We start from the raw sequence: 14,633 nt of genomic DNA, 5'->3' as shown, positions 1-14,633 counted from the left end.
AAATAATAATAATAATAAGAATGGTCGGGACTCGACCCGATGCGACACCGCAACCGACGGTGATGCGTCATGATGAGGATACGGGTGAAGTATTGTAGACCGTCTGATCTCGCTTTTATCATCCTTGTTCTGGGGATCGTTTGCTGACACTACAATCGAGGAGCCAACTTGCGATTCAAGTTAATATACACTATACTCAGTATTGTATCAGTCCGCTCGATCGTCCAAATCTTTATCGAATTGATATTTAAGACAGATCGTTTGCTGACCTTTCTGCGTCTCCTCGTGTCAGTGATCTTCCAATTGCTTTCTGCCACAAACGGAGAAGAATCGGAGTAATGCCTCCGGGCAGAGATAAATTGACGGTCATAAATTGAGCTTCTGATCATAGTTCGGCGGCCGATTAAAGCATGAGTTCCCAGCTCAGAGCCATAGGCTGCAGAGGAAGCCTGGTGTTCACCCAGAATCTGAAGTTAACGCAGCTCGCAAAGTCCGGCAGGATCGAGGAAGCCATCGGCGTCTTCCGTGGCATGACGAACCGTAACACCGTAACATACAATTCGATGATCTCAGCTTACGCGAAGAATGGTCGCGTCGTGGAAGCGCGACGGCTGTTCGATCAAATGCCCTACAGAAATCTTGTTTCTTGGAACACCATGATCGCCGGCTACTCGCACAATGGCTGCGTCGCTGAAGCGGCTGAGCTGTTCGACAGAATGCACAAGAGAGATGTATTTTCGTGGACTTTGATGATCACGTGCTACACCCGGAATGGAGAATTGGAGGAGGCCAGGCGTCTCTTTGATCGAATGCCTGGGGAGAAGAACTCGGTCTGCTACAACGCAATGATCTCGGGTTACGCGAAGAGTAGTAGATTTGAAGATGCCATTGAGTTGCTCGATTCTATGCCGTGTAAGGATTTGGTTTCCTGGAACTCTGTTCTTTCTGGCTATACGCAGAACGGGAAGATGGGGATGGGCTCAAAGTTCTTTGATCGGATGCCAGAGAAAGATGTAGTTTCATGGAATTTAATGGTCGAGGGTTTTGTTAGGGTTGGAGATTTGGTCTCAGCATTCGAGTGTTTTAGGAGAATTCCAGACCCAAATGTTATCTCTTGGGTGACGCTGCTCAATGGATACTGCAAGAGTGGTTGCATCGTCGAGGGCAGGAGAATATTTGATCAGATGCCCGAGAAGAATGTGGTTTCTTGGAATGCGATGCTTGCAGGTTATATTCGTTGTCTGCGAGTCGATGAGGCTTCTCAATTGTTTATGGAAATGCCAGAGAGGAACTCGATATCCTGGACGACAATGATTGATGGATATGTTCGCATTGGGAAGCTCAGTGAAGCAAGAAATTTGCTTAATATGATGCCATTTAAAGATGTTGTGGCACAAACTGCACTGATTAATGGGTATGTGCAGAGGATGAAGATGGATGAAGCTCATCATATTTTCAGGGAAATCAGTACTCCGGATGTTGTCTGTTGGAATACAATGATCTCTGGCTATGCACAATGTGGAAGAATGGATGAAGCTTTGAAGTTGTTTATGAGAATGCCAAAGAAGGATGTGGTATCTTGGAATACCATGATTGCAGGTTATGCTCAGGATGGTCAAATGGACAAAGCAATTCAATTTTTCCACGAAATGGTAAAAAAGAATAGGGTTTCCTGGAATTGTGTAATCTCTGGGTTCATCCAAAATGGGTTCTATGTGGAGGCACTCCAGCATTTCAAGATGATGAGAAAGGAAGGGAAGGATCCTGATTGGTCTACATTTGCATGTGCTCTCAGTGGTTGTGCTAATCTAGTGGCTTTGCAGGTTGGAACTCAACTCCACAATCTTCTTCTCAAAAGTGGACATATTATTGATATCTTTGCTGCTAATGCATTGATAACTATGTATGCAAGGTGTGGAAGGATCTTGACAGCGAGACAGGTTTTTGATGAGATGGTATCCGTGGATCTTGTTTCCTGGAATTCATTGATTGCTGGCCATGCCTTGAATGGTTATGCAAAAGCGGCAATTTCAATCTTTCGGGAAATGAAAAAGAATGGGGTTGCTCCCGATGAGGTCACCTTCATTGGTCTTTTATCTGCGTGCAGTCATGCAGGAATGGTTGATGATGGATTAGAACTTTTTTACTCCATGTCTAGGGACTACCCAATGACTCCAGTGGCTGAGCACTATGCTTGTGTTGTTGACTTGCTAGGTCGTGCTGGGAGGTTAGAAGAAGCATTGAAACTGGTTAAGGGAATGCCAATCAAGGCAAATGCCAGCATATGGGGCTCCTTACTTGGTGCCTGTCGAATGCATAAGAATCCAGAAGTTGCAAATGTTGCTGCTGAGAAGTTATTTGAATTTGAACCTCACAATACTTCAAATTATGTGCTTTTGTCAAACATACACGCTGAGGCTGGTAGTTGGGCTGAAGTTGAGAGAGTGAGGGTTTTGATGAAAGAGAGAGGAGTTTGGAAGCAACCTGCACGCAGCTGGATTGAAATTAAGAATGAAGTTCATTCTTTCTCTTCTGATGATTCTACAAAGCCAAGGGCAGCAGAGGTCTTCATGGTTTTAAGAGTGCTGAATGCACAAATGAGAAACATAGGGCATATGTATGATTCTTCTTTGTTAGGTTGTGGGTAGAATTTAGACTTAAATGGTATGAAATTTCTCTTGTCCGAAGCCTGCAAATATCATAAATCACACTGTATGATCATGGACTTGAAGCATTTGAAGTTAGATTGCTGTCGTTTGTGACAGTAGCTGAATCCATCAGCCTGCATTATTTGGCAGTTGGTTGCAGCATGGGCATCAAGAACCTGTTACTTTTATGAATCTCTTTTAAGATTTACCTGACACTCCAGTGCATTGTCTTCTTGGACTTTCAAGCCCACACATATGGTTGAGTTGCTTATATATTAATTAGGGATGATCTCAATCCCATTCAATCATGTTCGGTCAAGAAAAGCTCAAGCTTAAGAAATAGCAGTCCTCTCACCATAATCCAAGTCATGATAGGACTCGGATCAGGATGACTCTCACCTAAAGAGGGGCAGCCATCAAGCAAGAAGGGTGCGACAGCCCTGCGAGGGAATTCTAGGTGCCATGCCTCACAAGGAAGACCCTAAAAAGGACAAGCCGCTCCCCTTACAAAACAAAGGGTAAGCAGGGAACCTTCAGCAAAGAGCTAGTCGATCCTAGTTTTGCAACCTCAGAGCAGCGAAAAGAGAAGAGAGGCAAGAATTCTGCATCACTACAACCAATTTCTTCCAGTTGCAACCTTCTTCCTCTCATTCCAATAGTCTAAGACTCCACCCCAAATCTTCATCTAGCTACTGCAAGAAGTTCTCAACTCCTGCATGCTGTCCAAACCTCAGGAGGAGGTTCTAGCAGCAAAGAGAGGAGGAGACCGAAAATCAACAGTGACCACAACCTACCGAGAGCACTGACGTGTTGTCCAAAAACAATCTGCATTTTCACGCACTTATAATCTTTCTTTTACACTTCTATCTTCATTGTTTTAAGTCTCTTAGTCAAAGCTTTAACTTTACAAATAATAGAAGTTGTTTTCTTTCGGTTTTATGCTTGATTTTTCTGTGATAATTTTTACCTCCGTGAAAACTTTCATTCGAAAGATGATTTCAAGTCAACGAATCATCGAACCCGAATTCCATACAGATCATATGTTGTATTGTCAGCTAAGTGAAGCCTCATTCCGAACTACATGGTGTTACAGTGATTTGCTTCGGACCGTCAGCTTTGTGCACGACATGTGAAAGAGGACTCATGGCAGTTCCAGGAGAAACTCGGAGCATGGCAGTTCCAGGAGAAACTTGGGAGGTTCACTGACCATATGGTGTTACTGGATAAACTACCATACAATGCAGATGTGTTCGATATCAGACTCTCCATTTTCCCTTCTTCATGTAAAAGAGTCATTAAACTTCTAATCATAAGCTCAAATGTCAAAAATAAGCAGTTCATTCTCGCATCATATACAGACCATTCATTTTGACATGACTCCGTGGAAGATTCACAATATTCGGAAGACAGTAAAGTTTTGACAAATTGTTTTCCGGATATGAATATCAAACATGTATTCGTTTTCAAAGGGAAAAAATGCTATCAATTGTAATTGGATAAACTCCTATTTGTGAAGATACTTGTGGTGATTTATAGAACATTGTTTCTTTGAGCTAGAAAGAAAACTAAATTGGAGATTAGAACAGAAGAACATTTTGTAGGATGACATGAGATTGTTGATCTTCTAAACCACACAAGCAATCTACTATCACATGCAACAAGGACTTAACAGCAAGATGATGTAAATGGTTGGTGAAATTGCACCTTCGAATGTATGAATACAAAACAGATGAAAACATCCATGTATTTTGCTTGGCTAAACTTCAAACAAAAACAAGACACACAAGATGATGTTGTTGCAATAACAAACCTCCAAGGATGGCACAGTAGGGATATGATCCTACTTCATCAAATCTATGCAGGTTCTCAATAGTGATTCCCCACCATGGAAGAGAGATTTGGCAGATGGACTTCATGCCCAAACATAGTGAACACAGGGGAGGTAATTGGTGGCATCGCAAACTCCGGTATGTTCACTGAGAGGTCCGGCAAATCGGGAATGTCCGGCAGCGACACCCCCGCCGATGATGCCAACTTAGCTTTGGTTTCATCCGGAAGCGAACTAGCCAACGCAGTTAAATCAGTACCAGGTGGCAGTTCTGAAAGATTTGGAAGACCGGCCGGGAGCGACGTTCCTGCCAATGCTGATAAATCTGGTGTGGCTGAAGAATTCGTCGACAGTGAGGTGGCTATCGATGATGTATCATTCCCGTCGACGGAAGGCTCCGACAGCAGGCGAGCAGCATGGCAAGTGCTAACGATGGCTGTTGCGATTACTAGCAGGATCGCAAAGAGGAGACCCTTCCAGGGAACCATCGTCGTTTCAAGAGAAGCAGCAGACTTCCAAGAATGAATAGCTCGTCCCACTGGAGGCCATAAACATTCTCTCGATTACCAGAAATCCTAAGTTTAGGAGGTCTTTTCAGAGTGTGTGGCTCCCCGAAGTTTGAATTGTTCTGTTCCTGACGGGTGGTGGCAATATTTTACTTAGAATAGGGAACACCATTCGCTTTTGAAAGATGAATCATGCCATGGAACATGAGTGGAACGAAATGATTTGTCTTCCAAACCATGCCACGTAACATGAGCCGAACGCTTGCTCGGCAGCCCGTTATATTTGTTCGGCATCGCCACTACCGCTCGCTCATTGCTTGCAGACGGCGGCAGAGGGCGATGGCCGCACACCCTCGCCGCTATTCTTGCGAGACCGCGGCTGAAACCCTACAATGGATGAACGCCATCGCTGATTTCATCCGCCCCTACAAGCCCCTCCTCGACGCCCACGTCGTCAATTTCTTCAAGGTTCATCTTGGAAACCCTAGTCTCCGTTCCCTTTGTTTCAGGAGAAACTGCGCCTTGTTAGGGTTTTTCTCAGTAGCGATTTTTGGAACCTTCTCAGGATAGGTTGTGGGAGTTGGTGGACGACCAGTGGATGGATTGCCTCCGGAAAGAATCTGTGGAGGCTCTCTTGAAGTTGCCGTCTGGTTCTGCTCAGGTGCTCCTTCCTCCTCGACGAAATTTACCGACTAATTGTTGTTTTTGATATTATCTGTATCTTCTATGTTAGATATTAGATAATTTTGGTTTGAGATCTTTAATTTTTTCTTCCTTAACTTAATACTACTCTTAGCATTTAACAATTCCAAAATTCTTTTGTTCTTTAGCTGCGATTTAGATATCTTATGATTGGTTTTTTGCATTAGTATAATGTTCAAGCTGTGAAGATGCTTAAATACTGAATTTAATCCAAACCACATTAATCAGGTCTACAATAGTGTATCCGGTGAACTACGATTGTCTATATTATGTAACCTGATCCTAATGATCTTGTGTTGCAATTTTGGTACAAACACTGGCTGGATTGGAGATAATGCACTGGTACTATAGACGGGTTGGGTTCTGAAGCGAGAGGCCACTAGGTAGATCACTTATATATCAGTATACTTCCATGTTTAGTATTTATTTGGTGTTAAGTAGGTCTGTACTGCTATGACTCTTATCCCAATGGATTCCTTTTGTTTTTATGTGTTACCATCCATGTAAATGGGTCTTTCACAACAGAAAGAGTCAATTACTTGGGGCTGAAAGAGGAAAGATTTAGAAGAGTCAGATTTCTCTTCCTGTATCATTTGCCTACAAATGCACAAGTATCATGAATGCACTTGAATTAAGAACTTACTAAATTGTATTCATCTGTATAACAGGAATACTGGCCCGATTCACTTAAACAATTTCTGTGCAACTTAAGGTTCCTCGTCCTTCCGCGGGAGCGAGAATTGATGCACCAGGTACGTTTTTGTCACTTCTTTTCGGAAATTGTGTTTCAATTGTAGTACTTGTGCACTTGATATTGTTGAATGATTGAAATTGTTATTCACTGGGTGTTTCTTTGTTATAAGGATGCTATATGCCTGAATCTTGACTTTCTAGGTCATTTTGCTTCCTGTTCCGATTATGCAAGATTAAAAAAATCATTGTCATTGTGTTTTCTCACAAAATTATTATTTTCTTGCAGATGTTACCTAATTTGCATGTAGCTTCACTGGGTACTGTTCTTGCTCAAGGCATGAATTTGAAGAAAAAGCATGAAGTATGTAACAAAGTGCTCATTGCCAATGCCTCTTATATTATGTGAATTTCCAGGATGATTATTCCCCAGTCCTTGCAGAGTCGAATATGATGATTTCTTGTGTTTGTGATACGTCTCCAACAACCATTTCCTTGCTTTTCTTTATTTTATCCATCATTAAAGCATTCTCTTTCTCATTAATAGCTAAACAAGGCAACTCGTTGTGTACCAGGTGGAGATACTTGCTGCAGTTGTCAGTTGGATTGCGCATGATTCTGGAGCAGAAACAATTATTGATGTTGGTTCTGGTCAGGTATACATTGCTTCTCTATCAATTCATGATAAAGAGCTTGTCTTTGTGTGGTTACTGCACAAACTTGTGGCATTAGAACAATGGCATTATCCATTTTGACAAGACTTGCCTGTTTTCCTAAAAAAATTATTCCCTTATAAGGGGCAACTTGGCCTTTGTCTTATTAACATGTGTTACTTGCATTGCTTTTTGGAGTTTGCTGCTGAAAAATGTTTTACCTGGTTCTGTTAGGGTTATCTTGCTCAAGCGCTATCGTTTCAATATCAACATCCTGTCATAGCAATTGATGCTTCTTTGCACCATGCAAATGTTACAAATGCCCGGGCAGAGAGAATTAAAAAGCATTATGCAGCTAAAAAGTGTAATATCTTTATGATGGTGCATTTGTTCTCTGGGTTATGTCTACTTTATACTTTATACTCTTTACTCCACTGCATTAACTAAACTTATTTAATCTACTAGTTCAGCAAGCCCACATCTCAAAGTGCCTCGGACCATCACTTGCAATATTCTCTCAAGTGAAGCACTAACAGATTTAAGTATCACTTCTTTATGTGAGGACAATACTGAAGAATCAACGGGACGTGGTAATAAATCTGAATTTGGTGACTCTGAAAGTTCAAAGCCAAGCGTTGCTAAAGCAATTAATTTATATAATAAACAACAGCACAGTAGTGCCTTTTTCGTTCTTGCCGGACTCCATGCTTGTGGTGACCTCTCAGTGAACATGCTTAGGTGAATATCAATGATTTCAGAACCTGTTTAGTGGGTCTAGTGTCACGATCTACTCTTTTTTTTTGTTATGATGCAAATCTAGATGATTATTTCAGTGCTGAATCTTTGTTCTTACTATAATTGGCTGTTCTCAATTCAAAACTTTGCCATGTAGGTCCTTTGTCGGCTGCGAACATGTTAGAGCTTTAATTGGCATTGGTTGTTGTTACAACTTACTTTCTGAAGACTGTTTAGAGAAGACTGACAACTCATGTGGCTTCCCAATCAGTAATGCTGCTAAACTGTCTAGTCTAGTCCTTGGAAAAAATGCGCGTGATCTTGCTTGTCAGGTGCACATAGTTAAAGTGCAGAAGTTTCTTTATCTTATTATACACTTGTTTTTGCCCTTTGTATATTATTTATGTATTACATCCTATAGATGATCTAACCATTTGTAATGATCAATCATTGTTTCATCTCTAAATCTACTTGTAGAGGTATGTACATGAGCACGGACAGTGTCATCCAATTATATTAATGTACATGCCTTCTAGAACATATGGAACTTACTGTGAATTTCAGACGTGGAAATTATCTAAAGTTATTGAGATAGAGACTCCCTTTTGTATGTAGGAATATGAACCATTAATGTCGATAATATTTTATAAAACAAACAAGTTTGCTTTCAGTTTCAGACAATTTAACCGATATCAGTCACTGATTCTGCAGAAATTTCTGTATTTTTTAACATTTAATGCTTTGGATATTAAGAAATTAGAATGGGTTGACGCCTGTCACAAACTTGAACCTTTGGAGAAATTTATCAGGTCAACACAAATAAATCAAATTTCGGCTTCTAGATGATTTTGTGATTTTTTCTTTAGATGATTTTGTATTATTGACATTTAACTTTATAGACTAAAATTAGAATGTCTTGACTTGATACAAGTTTGATCCATGGAGTAACTTATGAGCTAAGACTTAAGAAATGAAAAGCGAAGACAATAAACTCTAACTTATTGAACTTTAGTGGTAGTGACTAAACCTAACTTAACTGATAAATTTTTTAGATTATGTGGGCTAACTACAAATTATGTCTTGTAGTTAGACCTTCTTAGCATCTTGATCTCTAGACTTAAAAAATTTACATTGGAATCCCTATAGTTATGAAAGTGAAACATTTAGCTCCATTTACCCTAACGTCGTCAGTTTTACAGACGGAAACATGAAAACAAAAAGCAAAAAATATAATTTTAACATTCCAGTTGATGGTGGCGGACGACGACGCCACTGGGGGCCACGGGTGACTGTTGTGGATGAGGAGAGCGACGGCGAGAGGTGAGGGTACTCTGCATCTGCATTGACACCGACGTAGTTGTTGAGCGGCCCTTTCGCCATTCTGCATTTGCGTTGGCATTGATGCAGTTGTTGAGCGGCAAAAGGGCCGCTCAACATCTGCATCAGTGTCAACATAGTTGTCGAGCGACCTTTTTGCTGTTTTGCATCTGTGTTGGTGTCGACGCAATTGCTGAGAGACGAAAAGGCCGCTCCGGTGGTTGTCGTGGATGAGGAGAGCGATGACGAGAGGTGAGAGCCACTTTGAATTTGCGTCGGTGTCAACGCAGAGCAGTGAAATGGTCGCTTGGCAACTGTGTCGGCGTCGACACATATGTAGAGTGACCCTCACCTTTCGTCGCTACTCTCCTCATGCACAACAGCTATCCGAGGGCCCTTTTGTTGCTCTGCATCTGCGTCAGCGTCAGCATCGACGTTGTTGTTGAGCGACGAAAGGACCGTTGTTGTAGATGCAAAGCGGCAAAAGGGTCGCTCAGCAACTGTGTCGGCATCGACGCAAATGCAAAGCAGCCTTCACCTTTTATCGACACTCTCCTCGTCCACAACAGTCACCCGCGGCAAGGTTCGCAATACCGTACCGTACCGGTATTTCGATCTGGGCTTGGTACCGGTACGGTACGGTATACCGAGCGGTACACCCAGGTGTGCCGAGTACTGTAGCACGGCTACAATGCTACAGTGCACTCGGATCGGTAACAGGCGGTCCGCGTACCGACAACCGGTCGGACCGGTACGTACCGCCCGTACCGGGCGGTACAGTTCGGTACTGCAGACCCTGACCCGCGGCCCCTAGCAGTGTCATCGTCCACCACCATCAACTAAAATGTTAAAATTATCTTTTTGTCATTTGTTTTCGTGTTCCATCGATAAAACTGATCACGCTAGGATAAATGGAATTAGATGTTTTACTCTCATAACTATAGGGATTCTAATATAAATTTTTTAAATCTAAGGATTGGGATGCTAAGGAGGTCTATCTATAAGGGATAATTTGTAATTATCCCAGATTATGTTGCACATAAATTTGATAGATTTATTAGATATTTATGACCTGTTTCTTAAGATTTCTACGAAATGACAGTTTATTACATTCCTTCGAAGGGAATTTTATCTAAATTAATTAGTTCCTTCAATTGGTCCTTGTTAATAACTAATAAGCTACCATGTAAAGTATGTGATCTCTGTGAATTGTCCTAAAATCATGCAAAGAAGTTTCTTCTCATGTCTTGGTTTAGATCTTTTATGATGTGTGAAAGAGGTTTGCATATCCTCAGCCTTGAGCCTGACATCCATGAAAGAGCAAAAAGAAGGCGAGAGGTGGAGGAACATGTTGCGGACCCTTCTTATTACTATGCTACATCTTTATCTTCATCTTGTCTTTTGTGGACTTTTTTATTTGTGTGTATGTTATAGCTAGAGGGATTATTTTATGTCTAGTTTTAGCTTGAAAACCAAAATGCCATACTCTTATTATGGATAAAAAGAAAAGAAAGTTGTAAGTTGTGGGTTGGTGTTGAAAATCCAAGACGAGGAGTCCAAATAAATTAAAATCTCATTCTTTTGCTGATCATTTGCTTGATCATGTACTACCTTTAAAGTTCACTATGCCATATAATTTCTCCTCTTTATTCTTTTTTTTTGGTGCCTTTATTTTTGTTTATGTATTATTATCTTTTGTGTATTCTCTAAAGAGAATGCTATTCTTGCATGGGAAACAGCACTTTTATTATGGCTACTATCTTGAGAAGCATCGGTAATTGCAGAACAAAAGTCGATATATTCTAACTACTTTTAGAAGCCTTTCTTAAGTAGCTTCTTTATGTTTTTTGTTTGTGATTTAATCTTTATATTTTATTCTTGTTAAGATGTTCAAGTAATTGCTTCTCTAATTGTGGTTCCCGATGTTTAGTTTGACCAAAAATGATTAAATGTTATCACATTTTTCTGGTTAGAGTGCTGAAAGATGGCGAATTCTTACTGCAGATGCCGCCCTTCAAAATTTTGATGTACATGCCCTTCGTGCTGCCTTTCAACTGGTACTGTTACTTCTTATGTCTTTAGAGCCTCAACTAGTTGATTGGTTCAACTTGGATTCCCACATCCCATTTCTTTATATTAATTTAGTTTTCACAAATAGCTTTGTTTCTTTGCTTTTTTCCTTCATCTCCTGGTTTTCTCTAATTTGAACTTGATAACCTGCATACTCATTTGAAATAAAATCATTATGGTGTGAAAGTCTTCCTGACTGAGAATTGGTAATGATATATAGGCAGTTATATTAATGCTGCATGCAGTTATTTGTCTTCATTGTAGCAGTTGTTTCTCATGTCTCCTTTATGTGCTAATTTTTTTAAAAAATGGTACTGTTTTGTCACTAATTGCAATATCCTGTTATTAGACTGACCAGAACATCATTCCTCTGCAAGTATATAGGATAAAATTCCTTGTACATAACAGCTGAAATTCCATGTTTTGTTTTCTAATTATAACTCATATCTTAGGCTCATTGGCGACTGACCAATGTTTAAGTTAGAGTCTGACAAGTACAAAATCATTTAGAAACCATTACTTGGTGTGTCAAGTTTGCATTTGAAGTGGAAAATTATAAATTTTGAAACTTTTTGATATCTACTTGATTAATTGTTCTAGACATTACATTCTTGAAGTATACCTTCTTTTACCTATAGGTTTTGGACAAATACTTTCCAGAAATTTTAGTGTCAAGTCCATCAATTGGTCGACAAGGGAAAGCTCTACGACGCCAACAGTGTAGGAGACTTCGAGAATCTGAACTGTGCTGTAAAGGTATAAATATTCTTCTTTTTTAACCTCCAAGGACCATCTTACTTTTCCATGATCATCCAATGTACATGTCATTGATGATGTCGACACGTTTATGGATGCTGCAATAATGCAACTCCAGGAGGTTTCATCCTACTTTATTGATTAAATCTGCACATAGTACATCCCCCAAGAAACTAGTAGTAAAGAGTTTATTTTTTCTATTGTTGTAGATGACAGGTGTAGCTTTTTTGAAGTATCAGGAAAATTGAGTTACAGTAATGCCAAGGGATGCCAAGAGTTTGATGTTGAGGGATCCAACAATTATTTGCTTTTTAAAGAGTTCTGCAAGTCTGGACTAACTCGCCTTGGGTGTATGTTCTCTGAGGATATTGATCTACTGGAGATATGGAAGGAAGCCCAACCTTATACTGTAAGTTTGGTTTCGTACTCATCTTCATTCTAACTTCAATTTTCTTTTCAGCTTTGTTTGTGCTCCAGTATCTGTTAAGTTTTATCTTGGTATTCATGTGCAGCCTCATCTATTGACTTCATTTATGTGTTCTAAACTTTTTGCTAAGTAGTTCTTCTTAAGATTCAGAAAACATTTATGCACTTGAAGACAGACGAATGGTCTCATATGTTCAATATTTTGACAACTACACATTTCAACTCTTGAGCTTTCTTTGACTTGATCTTTATGACATGATCAATATTGTCAAAAAACATGCTTTTAGTGCAGTTGTCAATAATGAAGTAATTTCATTGTCTAAGTGACAGCTGACAGATCATTTACTTATGCAGGAATTTATAGGTCCTTTTTGGGCTCTCCGTGCAGCTCTAGGGCCACTGGTGGAGAGTTACATTTTGCTTCATAGGTTATTGTTCTTGCAAGAACAAGGAAATTCTGTGGAAGCGTTTTTGTTCCCTATTTTTGATCCTACTTTATCACCTAGAAACATAGCAGTAATTGCTCGAAGAAAGTGATGCAGACTGGCATACAAAGGTATATTTCTTTCTTTAAAATCATAGAATTGCACATGAGTCTTGGACATTGTACTCCTCTTCCAGGCTCATGATGTGAAATGCACATCAGTCAATGCAATGATAAAAAGTAATTTTTACTGGTTCTTTGTTTATATGTACATGTGTGTGATTTTGTGTACTTATGAAAAATATATTTTTGAATCAGAAACTTCTATATGTTTTTTTAAGTTACTGTATGCATGTATATGTAGGTGTATATAGATGGATATATGAAACTGCCCATGTAAATGTACATCTATTGTCATAAATGAGTTTTTTCTTCAGAGATTGAATGGATATTTTCACACATCCATCTTTCTTTCTATTTATCAAAAGATTATTAGATAATTTATCCTACTGTAGTTTGACAATTGTTTAAGAAAGCATTTAGGCCTTTCTACCTTTTGTTTGTTATAATTAGTATGCATCTAGATTTTGTCGATCGAGTCATCTGACACATCAGGCGTTGAGATTGTCATAATTTGTTAAAAAGGTTGTGTGTGTTGTTGAAGGAACTGGAGTGTTTTAAGTTGCTACTAAGATCCAATTTTGTTTCTGTTTTTTTCTTTCTTTTCTGAAATTTTGTTACTGATCCACAAGCAGCAAAATTGTCCCAGCTAGTTGGGGTTGGACTATAACTCTGTATACTAGACCTCATCAGTATCAGTTGGATGCTGTTATGGTTCCTGATGTGCTCTAGATTTTAGTTATAAACCTAATAGACTGTCAGGGTGATAGAAAATCTCAGTTGCTGAAAATAAATTATTAGTAGTGATCGTTAGGCTCTGTGATTTCTACACTCTTATGCCATGATATTAAGTACCTTGTTGTGTTGTAGGTGCATACATCGGACATTGCGGCGGTCATTCTAAACTGTTTAGAATCATGTGAAGCTCTAGTTGGATGGAAATAGAAGAAAGAAGAAATCAAAGGCATGCTGAGTGAACTAAAACAGCAACCTTGCATGCAAAAGCATAGTGTGTGTACTGCCAACTCTCTCTGTCTTTTGGCCATTACTGTGCCATGAATCCTGTTCGCTAGCAAATTTAAGGTCAGGATACCTTCTCAACAATGTTACTCATCTTGCAATGTTTCGGTGTGATGAAGCATTAAATTCAACCTCCAGAGACCGTCGAACTCGTCACTTGATCATTGATGTTTCCTTCCAGAATCGCCCGTCGTAGTCACTTTTTTTATCTCTATGTTTTACTGATTAAACTATAACATTCTTCATTTCGCTGAATAGATCATTTTGCTATAGAAAATTACTGTATTTGCTCCGGAAATTCTCGTAATTTATTCTTCCGTTGAAGTTGCTAGTCCCTATCTATCCATGCTAATCTCGGTCCCCTTTCTGTCGTTACATGAAATGCTTGTAGGATTTAAATGTTCTAAATGTTGAGGAAATGGGGTTAGGGATCTATCGTCGGGTACTTGAAAGATTCATCGGCATAGGAGACAATTGGTCCTGCGGATGTACATGCATCCCAGTTTCGGAAAGAAATTCTTTTAACTTATTCCATATGGCTCGTGCATATCTACTGATTCTTTTTTCTCGCCCTTATACTTCACCGTAGAAAGGCTCGACTTCTCCCAAGAATTTAAGGCATGAAGTACGACTTGAAGCCCACCACGAGACAAAACAAGTGATTTAAGATTTTCATAGATTTGTTGTTAGGAACATATTTCAGCGGTTCACCTAAAATATCTGTTATTTATCGTTTTT

General features: G+C 39.6%; 2 protein-coding genes across 4 annotated transcripts; both read left to right on the top strand.

Moving 5' to 3' along the window:
• Positions 1 to 148: 148 nt before the first annotated feature.
• Positions 149 to 3,587, top strand: LOC135605958 (pentatricopeptide repeat-containing protein At4g02750-like). The gene has a single exon (XM_065096606.1). The coding sequence runs from the start codon at positions 411 to 413 to the stop codon at positions 2,646 to 2,648; it is 2,238 nt and encodes a 745-aa protein (XP_064952678.1). The 5' UTR covers positions 149 to 410; the 3' UTR covers positions 2,649 to 3,587.
• Positions 3,588 to 5,183: 1,596 nt separating this feature from the next.
• Positions 5,184 to 14,226, top strand: LOC135605952 (uncharacterized). 3 transcript variants are annotated; one of them, XR_010484622.1, is made up of 13 exons: positions 5,184 to 5,450; positions 5,548 to 5,643; positions 6,353 to 6,436; positions 6,664 to 6,738; positions 6,950 to 7,030; positions 7,262 to 7,389; positions 7,493 to 7,765; positions 7,920 to 8,094; positions 11,084 to 11,136; positions 11,788 to 11,905; positions 12,115 to 12,314; positions 12,686 to 12,887; positions 13,746 to 14,226. XR_010484622.1 is itself a non-coding variant. In XM_065096593.1 (13 exons), the coding sequence occupies exons 1-12, from the start codon at positions 5,220 to 5,222 to the stop codon at positions 12,866 to 12,868; spliced, it is 1,728 nt and encodes a 575-aa protein (XP_064952665.1). In that variant the 5' UTR covers positions 5,194 to 5,219; the 3' UTR covers positions 12,869 to 12,887; positions 13,746 to 14,226. The 3 variants fall into 3 exon arrangements, 2 of the variants coding, with proteins under 2 accessions (XP_064952665.1, XP_064952669.1); XM_065096593.1 differs by having other exon boundaries at positions 5,194 to 5,450; positions 11,053 to 11,136; XM_065096597.1 differs by having other exon boundaries at positions 5,194 to 5,450; positions 7,262 to 7,391; positions 7,498 to 7,765; positions 11,053 to 11,136.
• Positions 14,227 to 14,633: the final 407 nt, after the last annotated feature.

Source organism: Musa acuminata, chromosome BXJ1-2 (genome assembly GCF_036884655.1).
Source record: "Musa acuminata AAA Group cultivar baxijiao chromosome BXJ1-2, Cavendish_Baxijiao_AAA, whole genome shotgun sequence".
Lineage (NCBI taxonomy): Eukaryota > Viridiplantae > Streptophyta > Magnoliopsida > Zingiberales > Musaceae > Musa > Musa acuminata.
Note: the sequence above shows the minus strand (reverse complement) of the source record. Positions and strands in the feature narration are given on the sequence as shown.